The sequence below is a fragment of the Pagrus pagrus genome (assembly GCF_965226575.1).
Source record: "Pagrus pagrus genome assembly, chromosome: 4".
Classification (NCBI taxonomy): Eukaryota; Metazoa; Chordata; class Actinopteri; order Spariformes; family Sparidae; genus Pagrus; species Pagrus pagrus.
In genome coordinates this window covers 29,999,094-30,021,760 of record NC_140188.1, presented here as the reverse complement: position 1 = coordinate 30,021,760, position 22,667 = coordinate 29,999,094, and the positions used below count along the sequence as shown (strand labels likewise).

The window sequence follows — 22,667 nt, the reverse complement described above, 5'->3', positions numbered from 1 at the left end:
AAAAAGCTGAACATTTTGATAGTTGAACGGTTTCTATAGCTGAACGTATGCTGAAGTAGTAGCAGAATGAAATTTGAAAAAATCCCCATAAGGATGAATGGGAAAAAATTTTGGTTTTAGTTTTGAAAAAGCTGAATATTTGAAAAAGTTGAAAAGTTAAAAAGCTGAAAAGAACAAGGCTGAAAGAGCATAAATAGCTGAACATTTTGATAGTTGAACGGTTTCTATAGCTGAACGTATGCTGAAGTAGTAGCAGAGTGAAATTTGAAAAAATCCCCATAAGGATGAATGGGGAAAATTTTGCAGAAAAAGCTGAATATCTCCAAAAGTATAAAAGATAGAAATACCAAAAATACAAGCAGTAATGTCCTTAACAAGCTGCACATTTTGATAGTTGAATGGTTTCTATAGCTAAAAATGTGTAGGAGGAGATAGGTGCTGAAAAACGTACGGAAGCTGGAATAATAATAATAACTAGAACTAGAAAAATTGTATTTCCTGCGAAAATACAGTGTGAATGCTGACGGCTGAAGTGATTTTGCAAAATCTGCTGAATGTGCTGGAAAACACTTGCCTAATGCATAAAAAATGCATGAAACTATGAGAATGAATGGTCAAGAATTTGCAGGAAAAGCTGATTTTTTCCAAAGCTGAAAAGGCAGAAAGGCTGAAAAGTAATAAACTGAAAGAGGTTAAAAAGCTGAACATTTTGATAGCTGAACAGTTTCTCCAGCTGAACATGAAGCTGAATACTTGAAAAAGCTGAAAAGGCAGAAAGCTGAATATTTGAAAAGGATGAAAAGGTTGAAAAGCTGAAAAGTACAAGGTTGAAAGAGCTTAAAAAGCTGAAGATTTTGTTAGTTGAATGGTTTCTATAGCTGAACATAAAGCTGAATATTTGAAAAAGCTGAAAGAGCTTAAAAAGCTGAACAGTTTGACAGCCAGACAGTTTCTGTAGCTGCACAGATGCTGGAGCAGTAGCAGAACCAAAGTTGAAAATGTCCCCATAAGAATGAATGGGAAAACACCTCCCAAACACCTGCAGGTTTAGAAAAAAGTGCAATGGTTATGGCCAAAATATGTATACAGTGAGTAACAGGAGACATTGCTGAACCATGTGATGTGTTTTTTATTTCTGTAGAGTGAAAAATGAGGGCACAAGAGCGAGAGACAAAACCGGTACCGTCTGCTCCACTCCAGAGATTTAGGCTCAAAGTTAACACTGCGGCTTATGGGGGAGTTGCTGGAGTGCTTGTCACTCTAGGGCTTCCACAGCCAAAAGTTTAAGTCGCACATCTGAAATAAGATGATCATATGAAAGCCAACAAGATGTCCTACATTTCTATGTATATATTGTCTATGTGAAGTAAAAGATGTGGGACCCAAATCAAGCTGAAGAGAGTTTTTTCTAAAGTTTTTGCAGCTGCTCTCCACTCTAGCGATGATGTCACCCACTCTAGCTCACGCAATACACACCCATTATAAACCCAGAAGAGGAGCTAAAAATCCTTCAAACTAAAACTGTGATAATTTCAAAACCGTAAAAGATTTTCAAAAACTAAACACATGCCTAATAGTTCAAGGTCTTGTGGCTATTTTAAAGTTGGAACGGTGTATCTAGCTCAAAGTATGAGGGAGAAGAAGAGGTTGAAAGTCCATGAGTTTTGAGGAGGATTTGAAGATTTTCCCATTTGTTTCCATGTTAAATTTTTTTTTGAAAAAGCTGAATATTTGAAAAAGTTGAAAAGCTAAAAAGCTGAAAAGTATAAGGCTGAAAGAGCTTAAAAAGCTGAACATTTTGATAGTTGAACGGTTTCTATAGCTGAATGTATGCTGAAGTAGTAACAGAATGAAATTTGAAAAAATCCCCACAAGGATGAATGGGAAAAAAATTTGGTTTTAGTTTTGAAAAAGCTGAATATTTGAAAAAGTTGAAAAGCTAAAAAGCTGAAAAGTATAAGGCTGAAAGAGCATAAAAAGCTGAACATTTTGATAGTTGAACGGTTTCTATAGCTGAACGTATGCTGAAGTAGTAGCAGGGCGAAATTTGAGAAATTCCCCATAAGGATGAATGGGGAAAATTTTGCAGAAAAAGCTGAATATTTCCAAAAGTATAAAAGATAGAAATACCAAAAATACAAGCAAGAATGTCCTTAATGAGCTGCACATTTTGATAGTTGAATGGTTTCTGTAGCTCAAAATTTGAAGGAGCTGAAGAGAGCTGAAAAACGTACGGAAGCAGGAATAATAATAATAATAATAATAATAAATTCCGGAAGAACAATAGTGTGAATGCTTTGAAGCATTCACACTAAAAATTGTATTTCCTGCGAAAATACAGTGTGAATGCTGATTGCTGAAGTGATTTTGCAAAATCTGCTGAATGTGCTAGAAAACACTTGCCTAACGCAAGCTATAGCTGAACATGAAGCTGAATATTTTGATAGTTGAATGGTTTCTATAGCTGAACATGAAGCTGAATGTTTTGATAGTTGAACAGTTTCTCTAGCTGAACATAAAGCTGAATGTTTTGATAGTTGAACGGTTTCTATAGCTGAACATAAAGCTGAATGTTTTGATAGTTGAATGGTTTCTATAGCTGAACATAAAGCTGAATGTTTTGATAGTTGAACGGTTTCTATAGCTGAACATAAAGCTGAATGTTTTGATAGTTGAACGGTTTCTATAGCTGAACATAAATCTGAATATTTTGATAGTTGAATGGTTTCTATAGCTGAACATAAAGCTGAATATTTTGATAGTTGAATGGTTTCTATAGCTGAACATTAAGCTGAATGTTTTGATAGTTGAATGGTTTCTATAGCTGAACATAAATCTGAATATTTTGATAGTTGAATGGTTTCTATAGCTGAACATAAATCTGAATATTTTGATAGTTGAATGGTTTCTATAGCTGAACATAAAGCTGAATATTTGAAAAAGCTGAAAAGGTTGAAAAGGCTGAAAAGGTTGAAAAGCTGAAAAGGGTGAAAAGCTGAAAGTAATAGTCTGAAAGAGCTTAAAAAGCTGAACAGTCTGACAGCCAAACAGTTTCTGTAGCAGCACATATGCTGGAGCAGTAGCAGAACCAAAGTTGAAAATGTCCCCATAAGAATGAATGGGAAAACACCTCCCGAACAGCTACAGGTTTAGGAAAAAGTGTAATGGTTATGGCCAAAATATGTATACAGTGAGTAACAGGAGACATTTCTGAACCATGTGATGTATTTTTTATTTCTGAAGAGTGAAAAATGAGGGCACAAGAGCGAGAGACAAAACCGGTACCGTCTGCTCCACTCCAGAAATTTAGGCTCAAAGTTAACATTGCGGCTTATGGGGGAGTTGCTGGAGTGCTTGTCGCTCGAGGGCTTCTACAGCCAAAAGTTTAAGTCGCACATCTGAAATAAGATGATCATATGAAAGCCAACAAGATTTCCTACATTTCTATGTATATATTGTCTATGTGAAGTAAAAGCTGTGGGACCCAAATCAAGCTGAAGAGAGTTTTTTCTAAAGTTTTTGCAGCTGCTCTCCACTCTAGCGATGATGTTCCGCACTCTAGCTCACGCAATACACACCCATTATAAACCCAGAAGATGAGCTAAAAATCCTTAAAACTAAAACTGTGATAATTTCAAAACCGTAAAAGATTTTCAAAAACTGAAAATCAAGTTCAATAGTTCAAGGTCTTGTGGATAGTTTAAAGTTGGAATGGTGTCTCTAGCTCAAAGTATGAGGGAGAAGAAGAGGTTGAAAGTGGATGAGTTTTGAGGAGGATTTGAGGATTTTCCCATTTGTTTCCATGTTAAATTTTTTTTTGAAAAAGCTGAATATTTGAAAAAGTTGAAAAGCTAAAAATCTGAAAAGAACAAGGCTGAAAGAGCTTAAAAAGCTGAACATTTTGATAGTTGAACGGTTTCTATAGCTGAACGTATGCTGAAGTAGTAGCAGAATGAAATTTGAAAAAATCCCCATAAGGATGAATGGGAAAAAATTTTGGTTTTAGTTTTGAAAAAGCTGAATATTTGAAAAAGTTGAAAAGCTGAAAAGCTTAAAAGCACAAGGCTGAAAGAGCATAAAGAGCTGAACATTTTGATAGTTGAACGGTTTCTATAGCTGAACGTATGCTGAAGATGTAGCAGAATGAAATTTGAGAAATTCCCCATAAGGATGAATGGGAAAAATTTGGCAGAAAAAGCTGAATATTTCCAAAAGTATGAAAGATAGAAAAATGAAAAATAGAGGCAGTAATGTCCTTAACGAGCTGAACATTTTGATGGTTGAATGGTTTCTGTAGCTCAAAATTTGAAAGAGTAGAAGAGAGCTGAAAAACGTACGGAAGCTGGAATAATAATAATAATAATAACTTTAATAAATTCCGGAAGAACAATAGTGTGAATGCTTTGGAGCATTCACACTAATAACTTTAATAAATTCCGGAAGAACAATAGTGTGAATGCTTTGGAGCATTCACACTAATAACTTTAATAAATTCCGGAAGAACAATAGTGTGAATGCTTTGAAGCATTCACACTAATAAATTCCAGAAGAACAATAGTGTGAATGCTTTGAAGCATTCACACTAACAAGAAAAGGAAATAAAACTGATGTGAGAATAAAAACATAGATCATAAATCACTGTTACAAATGCACCACACCTGTATATGTACTATAGGTTGTGTGTCCTATTTGGAAACCATCCAATGTCAAAGTTTGTAGCAACTGTTTTTTTTCAACTGTCAGATCATACCGACCACAGATCACTTGTTGTGTGAAATGTTGTGCACGTTTGAAATCTGATCTCATCAGTATTCAAATAGACTGTTCTGTGTGTGGGAGTTTCACCTTGGTTGCACTTCTGATGTCCAGACAAGACTGGAGTACAGACTGGAGACTGGAACTTTTAAACAAAATACAAACTACACTTATTTATTTAACTGAAACATATAAAACACAATTTGGCTCCCACAATCTTGACACAAATAAAACTTGTATATTTAAGTTAAGTTAATTAGAAAAGATAAGTTGATTCCACTAAATTCTGTAATGAGTCTTTACAGTGATGTCCTTTGTCACCAGCAATATCAAAACCAAGCCTACGTCCTTGCTTAGGATCACCGAGCTTGATGGCAGTTGTCGAAGTTGTTAACAATCTACCTTTAAACCTAGAAATAAACACACTTGATACTTACAAATTGGTGCTTAAAGCAGAATTTTGTTGCAGGGGTATGACCGCTGTTGAAAAACAGTGCCAAAAAGTCCCACTAGAGTAAAAGTAAAGAACCTGACACTTGGATTTGTGGTACTGTGGAACTTTTGAATGGATTGTCATTTGGTGTAGACATTTGCTGGTAGGTTGATGACATAACTTCATTTTTGCCAGCTGAACAAATTACCTTAGCAAAATCAATAATAGTAATCTTAGTAATCAATGCATGTTATACACTAATATTTTCCATATATTGTTGCAAATATAGCCACTGCTACTGTCCTATTTGCCTTGATTGCACTTCTGATGTCCAGACAAGACTGGAGGTGTAAATACCTCACATCCATGACCAGGCTTCAAGCTCAAGCTTGACTGATGTCTTAGTATGCCTATAAAAAGTGACTTTCCATAAAAGTAGGCTGTTTCAAACACCTGTCGGTCTTTCCTGGCCTACTTTCTGCCATCCTTCTCTCACTGTAGGAGGTTGAATGATTTTCTTTACTGGCATTCTTTGATATTCACTTGTTCTTCATGTTCATTGGAATGTCTCGATATAAGACGACATTACGATGTGAGTAACTATGACCATAGCTGCACCAGAAAATATCCATCCATTATCTGAAACCGCTTATCCTCTTCAGGGTCACGGGGGTGCTGGAGCCGACCCCAGCTGACATTGGGCGATGGCAGGGTACACCCTGGATAAGTCGCCAATTCATAACAGGGCTGACATTTAGGGACAAACAACCATTTACGCTCACATTCACACCTACAGACAATTTAGAGCAGCCGATTAACCTAAATTTTGGCATGTCTTTGGATCGTGGGAGGAAGCCTGAGTACCCGGAGAGAACCCACACAGAAACGGGGAGAACATGCAAACTCTGCACAGAAAGGCCCTGCCCCAGCCAGGTCTTGAACCCAGGACCTTCTTGCTGTGGGGGAACAGCTAACCACTGCACTGCCGCATTGGTTAGCTGCCGTTGCCACCAGAAAATATGAATTCTTTAAATGTTTTCTACTTTATAGGAACACTCCTCCCTCCCTCCAAAGATTAACAATTCTAAGCAATTTATTTGGACACAACTTAGTAATCAATACACGTTATACAGGTGTGGTTCACCTTGGTTGCACTTCTGATTACACCTACCTGTCAAAAATCAACTGTGACAAAGGCATGCCATTTTAGGGAAGGTCTCTTTGATGAGCATATAGTCTGCCAATCAAAACATTGCTTCTTTCAGTGACTATCTCAATTATTTGAAGTGCTGACAAAGTGCCCTGAAGTCATTATCACCCAGATTTACATTCAACAGAGGAAAAAACGTTGGTTTTGGTTTTTCACTCCGCCAAATACCAGAGAAGGGCTTCTTGGAAGACCCTGCATGGCTTCAAGCTGCAGACGACCTGTGGGACTCCACTCCATCAGAAGAAAGACATCATAACATGTCTGACTGAATGTGTGCTTTTCTGTGTTTAATGCTGTCAGTCAGCTTTCTTTGTAAATATCAGAAGCACCCAATGGCTTTTTAACTTGCAACCTGTATCTCCTGACCAGTGGTGGGAGAAGTATTCAGAGTATTTATTTTAATAAGTAAGTAGCTAGACCCTAATATAAAATAATTGATTACATGTAAAAATCCTATTTTTATCATATACATTAGGCCTACTTTAGGCCTATACACAGTTAAAGAGAAAATAATGTATGAAAACTAAGCCTTAATGACATGATTATGAGTTATTTTGAGTTTATGTTGACAGTAGTCTCATAATATTGACTTTTATCTCATAATTTCTACCTTTTATCTCATGATTACGGCTTTTTCTCTTATAATTATGACTAACCGTGGGATTATTTATTCATCAAGCTTAGTTTTCACCTGATCCTTTTCTTTAATGGGCACTAACAGGCTTCCATATGTATCACAGTGAACCTGGTGTAAAGCCTGGCAGACACTCCAGGAGTGGCTGACAACAGACAGCCTGACTGCAGCAGGTAGGCTGAGAGTTTATTCACAGCTGCTGTACTGCTGCTGTTAAAATATTATAATATAATCATAATACAATCACAATTCACTTCCTCACTTGCAGACAAAGAGGCGGGGCAGCGGTGGGCGGGGCTGTGCTCACCTGGAGCAGTCAGTCTTGTTCCCAGCCTTCAGGTAACCCAGGCAGACCAGCAGCTGCTGTGAGTGGAGGAGCAGCGGCTCAGTTCTGAAGGAGACCGGCCCAGCCCACACCGACACACACGACCCTGACACAGGTCAGTATTTTACTTTTAAACTCTTAACACGCGAAGACTAGAGTCCCGTTTGGTCAAAGCTCACTTATGTCATTTCTGTTTCAGACGCAGTGAAGATGAGAGGACGCTACAAACGGAAGGACCCGAGAGAAAGAGGTGACGAAACTGAGCTCTCCCCTCTGCCGGGGGAGCCCGCGGCGGGCCTGGCCGGAGCACACACACCTGGTCCCGGTGGTTCTGTCCAGGATGTGGGCAGTAAGAAAAGAGGTAGGACACTTTGTTCTACCTGGTCACCGTGTGATGGCGCTGCCAACGTGTCTGTTGAGACTATGGCGGGTGTTAAAACAGCAGACTTTCCAAGATAGCATCCTAAATTCAGTCATAGTTACAGAATACTCCTAATGAACAATAATAATAATAATAGGCCTCATTGTGGCTGTGACGCAGTTCAACAGCAGCTCAGAATGAAGGGGAAGTTAAATGAAGAGCTGAACACCTGCCTGGTGAGCAGGCCTGCTCTGTTAGTTAGACATAGAGAAAAGCAACATTATGTAACTTTTGACCTTAAAATAACAGCTTCAAAATCATTTTGATCGTTCAGTTCCTTCAGCTTAAATACACATCAAATGTGTTGTAGTATAATGTTTGTGTGTCAAAAATGGTGCTGTCAGATCCTGCCATAAAGCTTCCTCATCCACTGTCACCACCAGGGGCACGATGTTCCATTTACGATAGTGAGAAAGTCTACCTGGGAGTCCGGGTCAAAATGCCGGTGAGGGATCTTCTGAGGAACATCCGTCTAGCCCAAGGCGTGGAACCTCAAGATTTTCAGGTAACGTTTACTTATTTATTTATATTTATGGCCCAAGTGGCAAAAAGATATTGCATTTTATGTCACTTGGGTTTGTGAAAAGCTGCAACAATCTAAATGTTAATGCTTTCAAATGTGTGAAAAGTCAGCTATAAGTTCTTTGGATTTTAGAGTTTTAAAAAAATCTTCATACACTGAAAAAATCACACCACACAGGTGATGTGGCTGCTGATTTGTGCGTGATTAAATAATGCAACATTACTGAGGAGCTAGTGTGATCAGTAGTTTTTTAAACTACCTTTTTAGAAGGGTCAGATCTGAAAAGAAGTGAAGTGCCATGGGGCCGTTACATGTCGCCTTCGTCTGACATGTAACGCTCGGAAGTTAGATGTGTGAAAACAATACACTTTCATTGTTTATTAGTTTTGACATATGAAAGAGAAACATTATATACACAAAAGTACAGGGAAAAAACAATCCCCCCCTTTTAATCTTAGAAGTCAGTTGGATTTCTTGAAAATTCCTTGTGTTTAAACAGCGTGGGTTAAAACTTTATAATGAAATAAGAGAAGCAACAGATCGAACTAATGAATGGGCTAATTAGTCTACTAACACAATGATCAGATGGCCTGGAATAAAGTTGTTCAAGGGGACCCTAGCTGAACAGATCTGGCCTAATAACCTGTGAGGATCATTGTCCTAATAACAGCACTGCCACACCCATGTGTTTTTATTACAACTTACTGTAATCTGAAAGTCATAATATACAGATAGATAACCAGATTTAACTGTCAATGTCCATGAATTCTGAACAAACATTCAAAATTGTTATTCACATTCACAATTTACTATGTTTGGCTTTCCAAGTTATAGTTCGTCCCTATATTTGGTTCCAGATTTGTTTGAAGGACAGCTAAAATGAACCTTTTCAGTGTGTTTTTCCTGCCGAATTAAGCTGAGCTGTAAAGACATAAAAACTCCATTGAGTACATGAAAACACTGACTCCAGATGTCAGGTTGTTTCCTTTTGTCTAGTAGACATCAAATCTAAAATAAAATGCGATGGTTTAATCACCAGATTAAAGGTTGGCAATATACGTTTCTGTAATCCATGTGGAAACTTTACTTTTCTTCAGGTCCAGTTTTCAAGTTTATCTTGTAACCATACTGTGCTTTTGGCCTGGTTAGGTTAAGGCACCAAAAACGCTGGGTTAGGGTTAGGAAAACATCATAATCAACACCAAAACAGCGACTGTGCTGGAGATTGGAGATGGAGATTTCCAGAGGTCTCTTTAAAATATATCTGGTAGTTTGACGCTCAGAATAACCACAGAACACAGTCTTGAACTGTGGTCATTGGCTTGGCAGCCTTCTCGTCCGTAACTGCACACCATCCCTTCCACCTCCTGAGATGAATGTCAGCTCATACACAATGTAATGTGAACATGATTTTACATGATATGATGTGTTTTGTGTCATATAAATATCAATATTGTATATTGCCTACTATGACGCATAAAATGGCCGGGCCTGTATTTGTGTTTGGAAAAACATAAACCATATTAAAGCAAACTCACACTCGTGCAAATTTTTTATTTATTTTTTTCATTGAACACAGGACATCTACGGAGCAACAGTCACAGGTCAGTAAAACCCAGATTCATAGTGATTTAAGGTGTGGTGTCATGGAGAGTTTTGTTCCTCCATTAAGAGGTAATCAGCTGTATTCTAGATCGTGGACACAGAGGTTGTGTAGCTCATGAACCACTACGAAGAAACAAAAGCCTGCAAGGCAAGATTGTACTGTGAGAACATGCATTATAGGTACATACTGTACAGTGCTCTCTGACTAACACTTAACATTTTCTTCCACAGGAGACAAGAAACGAGTCAAAACTCGCACGGGACGTCGAACCGCCAAGGTGAGTATTGAAAAACACTCCAGGCCGGCCTCGAAAGTTTCCAAGTTCTCTGTAAGAGGCAGATTTATAGAATGCTATAAATACATGTCTTTGGCTTCAGAAAAAATGCCCCACTAAAAGCCTGGAGGAGCTGGCAATCATTGTTGAGGTGCTGGAGGAAGATCTTAAGACCGGCAACAACTACCGTTCCCCTCCTCAACCTCCAGTGTCTCCTGACTGGTCTCCGACTGGTAATTTGCAGTGGCCAGATCCACATTTATTATTTAATCTCTGAAGTGATACGTGTGTTCACAGCACCTACTCTCACCTCTTATCATTTTGCTAAGGTGCCGGCTACTACAGTGACGAGTCCGATGAAATGATCCCCAGCCCCCAGTCCTACATGACTTACTCACCAGGCACAGCAGACTACCACCAGGCCCTGTCCCCCCCTGGCATCATGCACAACAGCCCCCAGTTCATTGGAAGAGACGGTGGACTGGGGAAGGAGTGGTTCGATCCTCAGAACCAGGACTGGAATCTGAACAGCTCTGCCTTCTTCTGGACACAGCTGCAGAAAGAAGAAAGCCAGCTGAGTGACATCTCTGATGCTGTACTGCTGGCGACCGATGGACATGGCAGAGCGTAAGTCTGGTGCAAGAATGTCATTGTATGTGTGTGTGGAGATTATACATCCAACTTTTAAAGGTGAACTCCATCTATATTACACATCACAGTCAGTTTACTGGAGTTGGGTTGTTCTACTGTGTGAGTGAAAAAAGGTTGTACAAAGTGAGAGTTAATCTCTGAGTTCTCCTCCCGTTGATATCCGGATCAGAGCAGAATCTGATGTGACTCCAGGTGTTTATTCCTCTAAAAGGTCTGAGTCTGCACCAACTCTCTTCTCCAGAGCTGGAGACTCTCTTATCCAGCCCTGTAAAGAGACACAAAGCTGCAAAGCATGTGTGATGGACAGTAGATGGCAGAGGAAGAACGAGTGCAGATTGTCACTTAGTAAATCGATCACGGATGGCGTCGTTGTCTTGGAAGGATAAAAAACAAAAAAGTATAAAAAGCTAAAATTATGGAAGAATTATCGTAGATAATCGTAGCGTAGCGTAGATTTTCTGTTTGTAAAACTGCTTCTCTCAAAATACACCAATTTACCATATTAGCCAGCTAATTGAAGCGTCACCTATTTAAGACGCCAGCATGTATAATTAATTTTAAGTAATCCTAAAAAGAGTTATCTTAGTTTAGATTTTTTTTGAATATAATATTAGCGGACATATGTTATATAGTACAACAGCGTAGTGTTACGATAGTCGAGTGGATAAGTACACTGCTAGATGTTACATTTTAAACCACACAGGGTCGCCGCATTATCGCCGCAGCGGAGGTTTGCTAATTCTCCGCCGTTGGTTGTTCACACAGAGCCGAGCAGCTCCGGCGTAAAAGACGAACCAGAGTAATTCACACAGAAAGCCGGCGCCGGCGTGACGGTACACGTCATGAAATGACGTGTGTTTTTTTCAACGGGTTCCCCGGTGTCCTCCTGTTAATCTGAACATGTACCCGCTGACTGTTTATAATCATATGGATGCTGTTATAATGTGTTGTGATTGAGATCCTGACCCTCCAAACATCCTACGTTTTTCTCTGAGTTACATAATTACATAATCACCACAAGTAAACAGGAGACTGTCTGACTCTTTCACTGGCAGGGAGGGAGGCTGTTTTCTGGGGGGAAAGTTCACTGAAGTTTCGGTCGGAAGGGCTGACTGTCGTGGTGATTTTTTACACCGTGACATTTCTCTATATTTTGTTGAGTGATGGACCTGTTCAGTTATCAAACAGTGAACACCATCAGATCGACACATCCTCACTCCGCGCCGCCGATGGTGGTCCACACTCTAGCTGTCCCCTATTGGCTGGTGAAACACAATATTTTAAGCGCAGGGAGGGACAGCCTTGAGTCTGAGCAGACTCCTCAACCGGAGAGGAGGTGCTTGTTCTGAGTGCGTGCACATTAGATTTGAGCGCGCAGACTTTAGATCTGAGCGAGCACAGGACCTATTTGAATGCGAGCAACATTTTTGTGTGCAAGAAGAAGATATGTGAGCACAAGCATGTGATTTTTGAGTTCAAGCACACATTTTGAAAGAAAGCAGCAAACATCTCAGTGCGAGCACAAAATGTGAGCGTGAGGAGAATAAATCTGAGCACGAGAAGGAGCTGTGTCACTGAAAAGGAATGAAATCATGCTCTCAAACTGAAAATCTACGCTCTTGAATAAAGATAGGATAATTCTTCCATAAAAATTGGTTGCCAAATATACTTGTGAAGTCAATGTGTGGGAAATAATGTCTTGCCACGTTGAACCGCAGTTTGCAAGAGCTAACGTTAGTTTTAGATGTACTTTTAAGCCACATGTTCACATTTATATGTGTAAAATCCAGAGCAGGCATTTTGAGTTATGGTCGAAAATTATAGGTCTGGAAAAAGTTAGACCTTCCTATGTAACTACTTATGTAAGTTTAATACTGTGCTGTGTTTTCGCTTTCATAATAATGATGAGATAATCTGTGTTTGATGTCTCATTTTTTATGGTTCAAAAACCAGGCCTGAAGGAGTCTGATCATATTGACTCTTTCATTGTAGTAAGTGATGATTTAAGGTCAATTAGTTCTTTCAGCTAAAGGCCCCTGCTGTTGTTCCTGCTGGCTCACTGTCATGGCTTACTAGCACAATTTAATTGAACAGAGCGATCGATGATTCAATTACAACAATAACACATTTTCCTTCTTCCTTTTCCTTCTATGACAAGTCAAAACCTCTGCTGTGCAAAAGGCTTATCGTGGTTTAGTTTGTGGAGCCTGCAGGCCTTTTGCAATTAAGTCCGCTTTTCTCAGCTTATATTATGAAATAATATATGACCCAGGTTTAGACTTGTTCTTATCTAATAAGATTGAATGCCGCCTCTTTGTATGAGTAAGTACCTTTAGCATTTTTTTGTCTCAACATGTGGCATTGTGCCTGTCCCTCCAGAGCTCTCCATAAAACAGCGTGTGTTGGGAAGAGGGCACTGGGCTACGCCATCGCAAGAAGGTTGGCTGTACTCAACAGACTGGACCTGAAAGACTCTGATGGAATGGTATAGTACAACTTCTGTTCAAAAACATAACATATGATGTATTGTTATTCATTAAACTATTCAGCATTATTTCAGAATTAAAGCTCCACCCATGGATATTAGGATATGGATATTGATTCATATTGAATCATATTTGATCAGATGCTGCTTCCTTTGCACCAGTGGCAGTGAATGTCGTTAATTTGACCTTTGGGAAACGTCTGTTAAAGTGAACTGCATGTAGTTAGCAGAGTTATTCATTTCAAATAAGCTCTTTAGTCAGTTTGCGTTGGCGTAAACACCGCAGTTTTAAAGTAGAGCAGGGATTTCACTAGCAGAGGTTTTTTTCGTGAATTTACATCATTTGAATCCCAATGTTGCGTTCCTGTAGGCTGTCCAATTGTAACACTGGTGCTGATGTTCCGCCCAGATGATCCAGTAATTTGAGGGCTTGACAGATCCAGTCTGAGGCCTCCTGAACTGCTCGAGGCTGCCTCAATAGTATCAAATATTAATATTTACGATTTAAAATTGAGACAGAACTTTCCAAACCGGACCAAAACAGCCAATGAGGTTGGCATGCCGGGGCGGCTCAGGTTGCTGTAAATATTGTTTCCCTTGAGGCTTCCTTAAGCTCGCATACTACTGTTGAGAGAAAATTAAAATCTCCCCCCCAGTTCTCGTTGAAGAATAGAAAAGCCGTGTTGAGGTTTTTTTGTCTCTGCGTCATGTAAATACAGCAATTTGTTGCGCCACACGGATCTCCATTTTGTCACATCTGCTTCCCCATGAGATCACGTGAGAGAGATCGCGTGTGAGCCCAGCTTCAGTCTGCAGAGCCATGAAGCCAGAGTACTGAAGCCCAACCCCGCTGCTGGGGCGTGGTGTGTGCCGTTTATTAAATTTTTAATGACTCGCCTGTCTAAACTGCACGTGCACTTCCTTGTTTCCTCAGAAACAAACCTGCGTGTGAAGTAGGTCAGATGAACAGTTCTCAAGATATGCCAATAACAGTCAGACAGACAGAGACTCCGTTATAGTTGGATAAATCTGCCTGACAGTGTCATTTCATTGTAAGTGTTACGCCATTATTGCCATGGTTTGGTGCATGCCAAAATTCTGGGTTAGCGGTTTGGTACAAGGGGAAAAAAGCAGCACGAAATCCCAAATGCATAAGTCTAGGTGTCTGTTCATTTATTTTTTTAACAAACAGTGGTGTAAGTTAGTTAGTTCCACTTAGTGTCCACCTATTAGTTATTTGGGACTAACTAGTCTGCAAACAAATTAAGATATGTTATAATAATGTAGATTATGCAAACTAAAAACAGAGTACAGTCGGCTGGAACATATTGTATCCTTAAGTGTTCACTTACTGGACACACAGCAAAGTGTCACTGATGCTGCTTTAATTACAATTAGAGATGTTCTGTGGCTGCCTGTGTTGGCTTTTAGAGCAGCGAAGAAGAATTGATTTCAGGTGTGTCACGTTAAGCAGAGCTAACACATTTACATCTTTTGTCACCATTTGACCAGTTTTAGTTAACGGCCCTCTGTTCACAGACCCCCCTCCTCCATGCTGCAAAGAACAACCACCACCTGATGGTGGCGGATCTGATCCGTTTGGGCGCCAATGTCAACGAGACAAACAACTTAGGGAAGTCCTGTCTCCACCTGAGTGCTGAGAAAGGCTACATCAGAGTCCTGGAGGTTAGAGCTTTTCTTTTTTTCTCTGCTGCTCAAAATGTGTTAAGGACAGGGACAGCACTGATGGGATTTGGGCAAAATGAGTGAATAATGCAGCTCATCATTAAGTTCTAGCATTTGCAGTAACACCGACACACCATGAATAAATGTTTTCAGGTGATGTCTTTGAAATAATGACAGGTTCATTGACCTATAGAATGAGGGTGTGGTTAAAACGTGTTCACTGTTCCTTTTTTCTTCATAACAGAAATGTCTTTGTGCAGATCACAAGTACTGTTCCCATATCATACAACAAGCATCATTACCCCTCATGTCACAAGTTAATGGATATGTAATTATGCTTTCCTCTGATCCAGACGAGGTTTTTAGGTTATTCGGCCACACGGTTACTTGTTTATAATGTCAACAAGGTTTCTCCTGTGTCGAGTTACAGATTAAAGCCTTCAAACAGGTCAGAGGAGCTCTAGACAGAAACCAGCTTAGCTGGTTTTGTAAGACACACCACTTGTGTATAGCTTGTCATGTCATGTCATCCTGTGGTTGTTCACTGTGCTCTGAATTTAAAATATTTCACCAGCATCATGTGCTGAGTGAACTCGTTTCAAGAATTTGTTTGATGGATGACTCATGCCATGTGTGCTATAGACAAAGAAGAGGATCAGTATAGTGAATACAGTCAGTTGTGTACCATCACATGTTAAAGGATATGTGATGCTAGAGTGTGTCAAATTCTTCCTTTAGTTAAGTGCAGAAGCAGAGCAGTTATTTCAGGTTTAATTGGGCGAGGCTGAATAGCAACCTGGGTAACCTGTCATTATGTGACGAGGTAAATGTTTCTTCGGAACTGCGTTCACGTTTTTAGCACTGTGTCAATACATACCACTGATGTTGTTTGTCAAGACTGAGATGTTTGTCTGCTGCCTCTGGAGAACTCGTTGTCAAGTCGTGTAAGAACCTGCCATGTTCTGTGTTGTTTCCCTCATGATAGACTGCAGCTGCAACACTTAGATGATGAATTAATTAATTGATTGGCGGGAAAAAAATTCGCAATTATTTTGATAAATGATATCAGTTTAGTGCTGGCACGATACTGAATTTTCTAACCTTAATACAATACCTTTAAACATTTTAGAAACTTCTGACTAAGCCTTTAAAAATGATGTTTGTGTGTTGCTGTCAGAGAAAAGGGAAAGTGAGAAAGTGCAGCAGAGACTGATGTATGAATACTGCAGAAAATGAGTATTGAAACAGTCTCCAATATTCAGTATCAATATCAAATGTGAGGATCTACTCGATTTACTGAATATATTTTAGGTTTGTTGGTAAAAACAAGCATTTTGAAGACGTCACTTAGGGGTCAATAGCAAGGGCCTTTTTTCATCTTTTAAAAAAGAATACATATTATAGACTAAACGATTTATCCTTTAAAACATTTGCAGAAGAATTAAAATGGAAAAGTAATCTTTAGATCCAGGACCATACACATATCATGAATTGCATAACCAGGAGATACCTCTAAGACAACAAGTTCAGAGTAGACATGGTTTTGTGTTTCCTAAATTCGAAACATTGGCAAAACATTATTCTACATGTCACAGCAAGTAAGTGTTACTTAATTAAATCTTATGCAACCTCAAGAAAACATGCACAAATCTGCAGCTTTGTTGATGTGGGTCAACATTGTCGGAGTGCGATTTTGTAGAGACACATTAGACACAGTTGGCACAGTTCACAATCGAACAGTTGTTTCTCTCTGTAATCTACATAGCTGGAATCTGTCAGGACAGTCATTGCCCCCCAGTCTCCTCCTTCCAGGACCACCACAGCTGTGGTACCTTGCAGAGCCATAGAGTGATAGTTTTGCTGCTGCCCGGCAGGCACATGGCCCCATCATTGTGCTGCCTTGTACTGTGCTCACATTTGGACTGTTTTATTGCAGCTCTGCACATCTTGGAGAAGGAGTACAGATTATTATATATATATATATAATAATCTGTACTCCTTCACCAAACTAACTGTGTGTCATGGAGGTCAGTTTATTTAAAGCAGATAAAAGGAACTGAAGTTTGTGGTGCTCTTTGGGGTCATGGCTCATATGACCTCACATCCTAAACCAGTATGTATGTTTTTCTTTTAGGTTCTAAAACAGGCAATGATGGATGGTGTGTATGTTGACGTTGAAGCAACTGATAACTCTGGTAAGAATCTTTCAAATCCTCCAAAACAGTAATTATGATGAGTTGTATTTCTAAAGTTCTTTACCAAAATGTAGATTTACCATGTACTTAACAATTAGAGTGAAAGGGAATTTGATGCACGTTTACATATTAAGATGCACATAATTGTAAAAATTATAAATATGAAACCACATTTGAGGCAAGGATACAAGTTAGATACAAAATAGGTGCAGTAATTACAATAAAATAAATTGCTGCAAAAGACCGAGTGATTATGAGTCTTAAATTTAGTTTGAAAATGATTAACCAAATCAGTTGCTCTAACATAATATGATCAACTGTAGTAAAGAAGTGTCGGACCATGTTAGCAAAAGCTTGGTTTGAGATTTGGTACGAAGAAAAGAAGGCTGTCATCTGCATAAAAAAATAATAATAGTTTTATGAAGGCGTTACAATAACTTGACTTTCACTTATTGAAAATAATGCATGTTTGCCAAAATCATTTTTAGCAAGAAAACTATAACAATATTGTGAACAATGTTTTCACATAATTAAATATATTGGGAATGAAAGCAGGAGTGGCAGAATGGAGTGACATCCAGCATCTGTGTGAAGAAGTGACCCAAAAAAGAAGAACCCTCAACTTCTCACACACACAGGCCCGGTTCATATAGTCAAAGTGTTTGAAGTAAAGCAGCTGCCCTGATAAATCCTGAGCTCCATCAGAGCTGTCAAAAAATACTAACTTCAGAAGCTAAACGTGTAATTCAGTTTGTTCTAGAGTTTCCTCTGTCCTGTCAAGTTTACAACTAAAGTTTTTAGTTTTGCTGCTTAAATGCTCCATGATATTTGCCACAGTGACCTTACTGCACACTCAGATCTGTTTTAAAGGACAGAAAGCAGCCTCTTGGATCATTTAAGCAGAGTGTACGCCTGTTATGAACCCAACCATGTAGGCACATCTTACTATCTAAATCATACACCCTTTAAATAGCAGGAAAAACACTGTGCCTTTGACTTGAGACCAGCTTCTTTTTGGGCTATGGTGCAGTCACTTTCTGCTTCCTCAAGATAGCAGTGCGCCTGACCACACCTCATTTTAAGAGGGGTGGGTGCAAGTAAATTTGCTCCTTACACAACGTGGCCGCTGGGCATAAAATTGACAACTACGTCGGTCAGAATCTAGCAATGACACATCCAAAGAGTTAGGTGCAGGTAAAGTAAATGAAAATACCAAAAGTCCAAATGTTTGTGTATGTTCTCAGGAATGAGTGTCCTCCAGTGTGCTTCAGTGGCTCTGAAAGCAGCAGTACGTGAGCTGGAAAGCAGTAAAAGCCCAAATCACACAAGACTCCAAACTCTACGTCAAGAGCAGATGATGGAGACCCTGGAGTGTCTGCTGCAGATGGGCAGCTACCTTCATACTATGGTATGAAAACTCATTAAATCATGTTAGAGCATTAGAGCTATGTATGAAATGCCTTTTGGAAGAAAATGATGTTGAATGACGTGATCATGTTAGGGAAAAGCTACTCACTCTTTACAGAAGCAGTAAGCACTATAACATCACTGGATGCACATTTAGACCAGCAGACTCCTGTTACAGCTGTAGCCAGGAGACATTCAACGTTGCTGAAGGCATCATTTACACACGTCACATGTTTGTCGTTCAGCTTTTTGGCGTGGCAGCAAATGGTTAAGAGCGTGAACAAATAATGAGTCAATGTCAGTTGTGAACTTGGAAAACAATATGTTTCTACTGTCTACTGACAAAGCTGTAGGCCTGATTCCTCCCTGTTCCCTTGTGGTTGTTGTAAGTATGCTGGTATGCTTTTGAAGTGTCTTTTGAAGGCCTATCCTCTGGCACCTAACTCGGGCCAAACTTGAGCATTTTTTTCCCCACTAGTGGTGAGGAGGTCAGAAGTGTTCTCTCTGTTAATAACCCATCCACCCAGTTCGCTCACTGTTGGGTAACAATCATTACAAAACAGACAGGGCTTCTAACGAGGCTACAAACGTGTCTGTTTGTTTGTTCAGAAGTCTCTCCAAGCATTAAACACTGGCCCAAACAAACCGATCCCCAAACAGATTGGGATTAACAAGTTTCTGTTGCACAAACTTGGACTTGCTTCTCTAATAACTGTTGCTCTAATACTAACATCTATATTAACATGTATTGCATTTAGCTAATAGGGTTGACCAAGTTCTTCACCGTAACAAGTATCCAATACAGATAACCTAGTTTTTACGGGTAAGAGTTATCTAAGTAAATGTGAAATGAAAAATCCTCATTGGGTAGCTGACTGAGGTTTATTCATTTAAGTCCTGAGGCTCTTCTATAAATAGTTTTCTAATAAATAATAAATATAGCAACTTCTGATAAACCAGTACCAATTTCAGGCTGAATGAACTTAAATAAGTCCCACCTATGCCCGGTTTAAACTCTGCCCATTCTGAGTAGAAATATGGATTCAGTTCATTTGGTTGGTTGAACAAATATATAGACAGACAATTATGTACTCACGCATCCTTAATATTTAGGCATCTAGAGACCTTGTGCAGTAATTTCCCCTGTATTTTCGATTGCTGACTGATTTTTCTTACCCTCTCTTTCTTAGGGGAGCTGGAGTATGCAACCTAGAATTGGTTGAGCACCCGGCACATCTGCCCGGCAGGGCTTTTTGGAACCCGACAGTAATGTTCTGAGTTGGTTCAGGCTTGAATTTGTCATAGAGAGAAAAGAACCTCAGTAATTGTGGTCTTCTTTCTGAGCATGAGTTCAGGCCTGTTATGTAAAGCATCTGAGGTTTTGTGTGTGGTAAAAATACCTGACTTGCAATCAGGTGTTTACTATAACCTGCACAGAAACATCAGGTGCCCATTGGTTGGTTTCTGTGAAACTTCCATTGTTTGTTACATTAGAGTAACAAGTAGTCCTCTTAGTGTGTCTAAGGAGATCCACATGTAATCCTATGAAAATATATTTAAAAAATTGACCGCATAATTAGAAACTAAGGGCTTTTTAATGAAAGTTTTAAGGGTTCAGAAGTGTGAGATAAAAGCCTGGTCCCCTAAATTTTTTAGTGGGGAGTGAAAGTGTCCTAAAACAGACCTCACAGGGGATTTGGAGTCATAGAAAGTACATGTGGCATCTTTTAAAGGACTTAAATATTTGAGGACATAACACGTTTTAGTAAATAGTGTATGGTGACGGGGAGTAAATGCAGTGTCATTTGACTGCCTTCATAGTTTTTAGCTTGTCATGTGCAGGGACTTTGGTTTCTGTTGATGTATTGACTGGGCATTTGGACTTGGTTTACACATTTTAACTGTACTTTGTCAAACATAATGTAATCTGGTCTGTCTTTGACCTGTTTCTGTGAATTATTATGCTTAAAAGAATACTTTTGGTAAATACAGTACACCTTCTACTTTGCTTTCTTACTACGTCAGAGAAAAATATGTGTTTCATCTCTTTGTGTTCTATAGAGAAGCAAGCAAAATGTGTTTAGCCTAGCTAGCTTAGCTCAATGACTGGAAGCAGGGGATAGAACAAGGTTAGCAAAGTCGGACATGCTTTCCAACAGCTCCAAAGCAGTCAATGCACTATGCATCAAATCATCTGTATTTAATAAATGCAGAAATTGAACACAAAACATTGTCATCTGACGAGAAGTTAGCTTGTGCATTAAAGCATTCGGCCAACAAACGCTAGTTGCAGTGACACAGCATTTGGCAGTTTCCCTTCTCTGAACTCAGCCCAGGGGCTTCTGGTTATACTGCTGGTTAGCAAGCTGGCTAACAACATATAAACAAGGCTGTTTTGGAGTTGTTGAAACAAATGTTTTTTCTCTTGGCAAGGCTTTAACCCTGCATTCAGGCTTTGTGCTCAGCTAGCTTTAACACATCCTGGATATCTCTACTCAACACAGAGATGTACTGTATATTATAGTATTATAGTAGACACTGCTGTATTCCATGTAAATGTTTTAAAAAATAGTAGTTGTATAAGATTACTTTCTGCCATTTATCAGGTGTTCTTGGGAACTTTGGCATTTTTTTGTGAGAACAATTGTTTTCGACATTTTCGAAGAAACTTGTGTTTTTGTTGTATTGTGATTTTAAGTGTTGTGAGTATCATATTCTGGGTTCAACTTTGCTCAAGCAAAGATGCTGGTATAAGGTTTAAGAAGTTATCTGGTGGCCTGTTCCTTATAGTTTCTTATTAAACAACATATTTACAGTCAGACGACATTCAGTATTTTTGAAATAACAGATGGTCACTAGTAGCAAAAACTAGTTTATATGAATATGGATAATGAATAGAATAGGTTTTATAAAAGTAATCAACAACTTGTTTACTCATGTGTTAGTTTGCAGTATCTCACATATTCATGTATGGTATCTTCTCGTTATATGGAAAACTATATCATAATGGAAGTCAGATCAGTCCTGTTCTGAAAGTGTAGTGGGTAGTTTATCCATCTGTAAGTGAAACATGAATGGCTATTTAAAGCATTTACAGTGGGACGAAGGTGAAAACTGTGTGTATAAGTGTCTTGCTGGTTGGGGAAACTGGTTGTTGTTTGTGTTACGAGTACTTTCTATCATGAGGCTGAACATGTGAGAAAATCTGTGGATGTACTTTAGTCAGCTCAACAAGTTATTGTCTGTCAGACTTCAACAATGTCACAACTGTTTCCTTCGGGTAGGGTTTGTATTACACGATAAATCAAGTGATGTGTGATGAATCATGCAGATTTCTACTGTTCAGGCACAGCGGCTAACCGCACGCAAGTCATCAGTCATCATTTCAACCAAAGTTTTTCTAAATATAATAACTAATGAATGGCAAGTCAGTTTGATCACATAAAGAATGAAAAGTGCCAATTATTAAGATCATGTTATTCACCATCTTCAAAGATGAATAGATTGCCTAGCTGCTGGCTAGCGTCGGTAGCCTGACGTGTTTGACACGAATCTGCACACAGAAACACGACATCACAAATGTATACATACACAGAAGGAACATCTACTTCCAGCAGCTGTTTGTGGTGTGATAGTACAGTAGTTGTTCAACAGGTTATAACATTTTAAACATTTGATGTATGTTGTGCATGTACATTCATTAACGTTGGTGGTGGGTATCACATATCAGTATGTCAGTATTACAATCCATGCTCCTGTAACAATATATGCATTTTCATCTAAAAGAGATCAATAAACATCCGCTTTCAGTAATCAAGTCAACTTCAGCATTTTTTTTTCTGCTGGACCTGAAGGTGCCATTCTCTGAAAAATACCTGGAATAATCCACAGGAAAATACTGGGGGTTTTCCCAAACATTACATAAGCTTGTTTTATACTGTTACACAAGCACATGTGGAAAACAAAATCCTAACTTAGATAATACAAGATACAGTCTAGTGGATGGTATCACGTGTATTCTCATATATGCATATACGCATGTTTTTGGAGTAAGTTATGGAT

At 39.0% G+C, this 22,667-nt stretch overlaps 1 protein-coding gene across 1 annotated transcript; it reads left to right on the top strand.

The window, feature by feature from the left end:
* Positions 1-5,892: 5,892 nt before the first annotated feature.
* Positions 5,893-22,427, top strand: LOC311256214 (uncharacterized protein; the record flags this gene model as incomplete). Its single annotated transcript, XM_084351064.1, has 13 exons — positions 5,893-5,900; positions 7,381-7,472; positions 7,557-7,718; positions 8,162-8,283; positions 9,881-9,905; positions 10,138-10,184; positions 10,285-10,414; positions 10,511-10,808; positions 13,212-13,317; positions 14,857-15,003; positions 17,138-17,198; positions 18,443-18,606; positions 19,796-22,427. The coding sequence occupies 13 exons, from the start codon at positions 5,893-5,895 to the stop codon at positions 19,826-19,828; spliced, it is 1,395 nt and encodes a 464-aa protein (XP_084207190.1). The 3' UTR covers positions 19,829-22,427.
* Between the last annotated feature and the right edge of the window lie 240 nt (positions 22,428-22,667).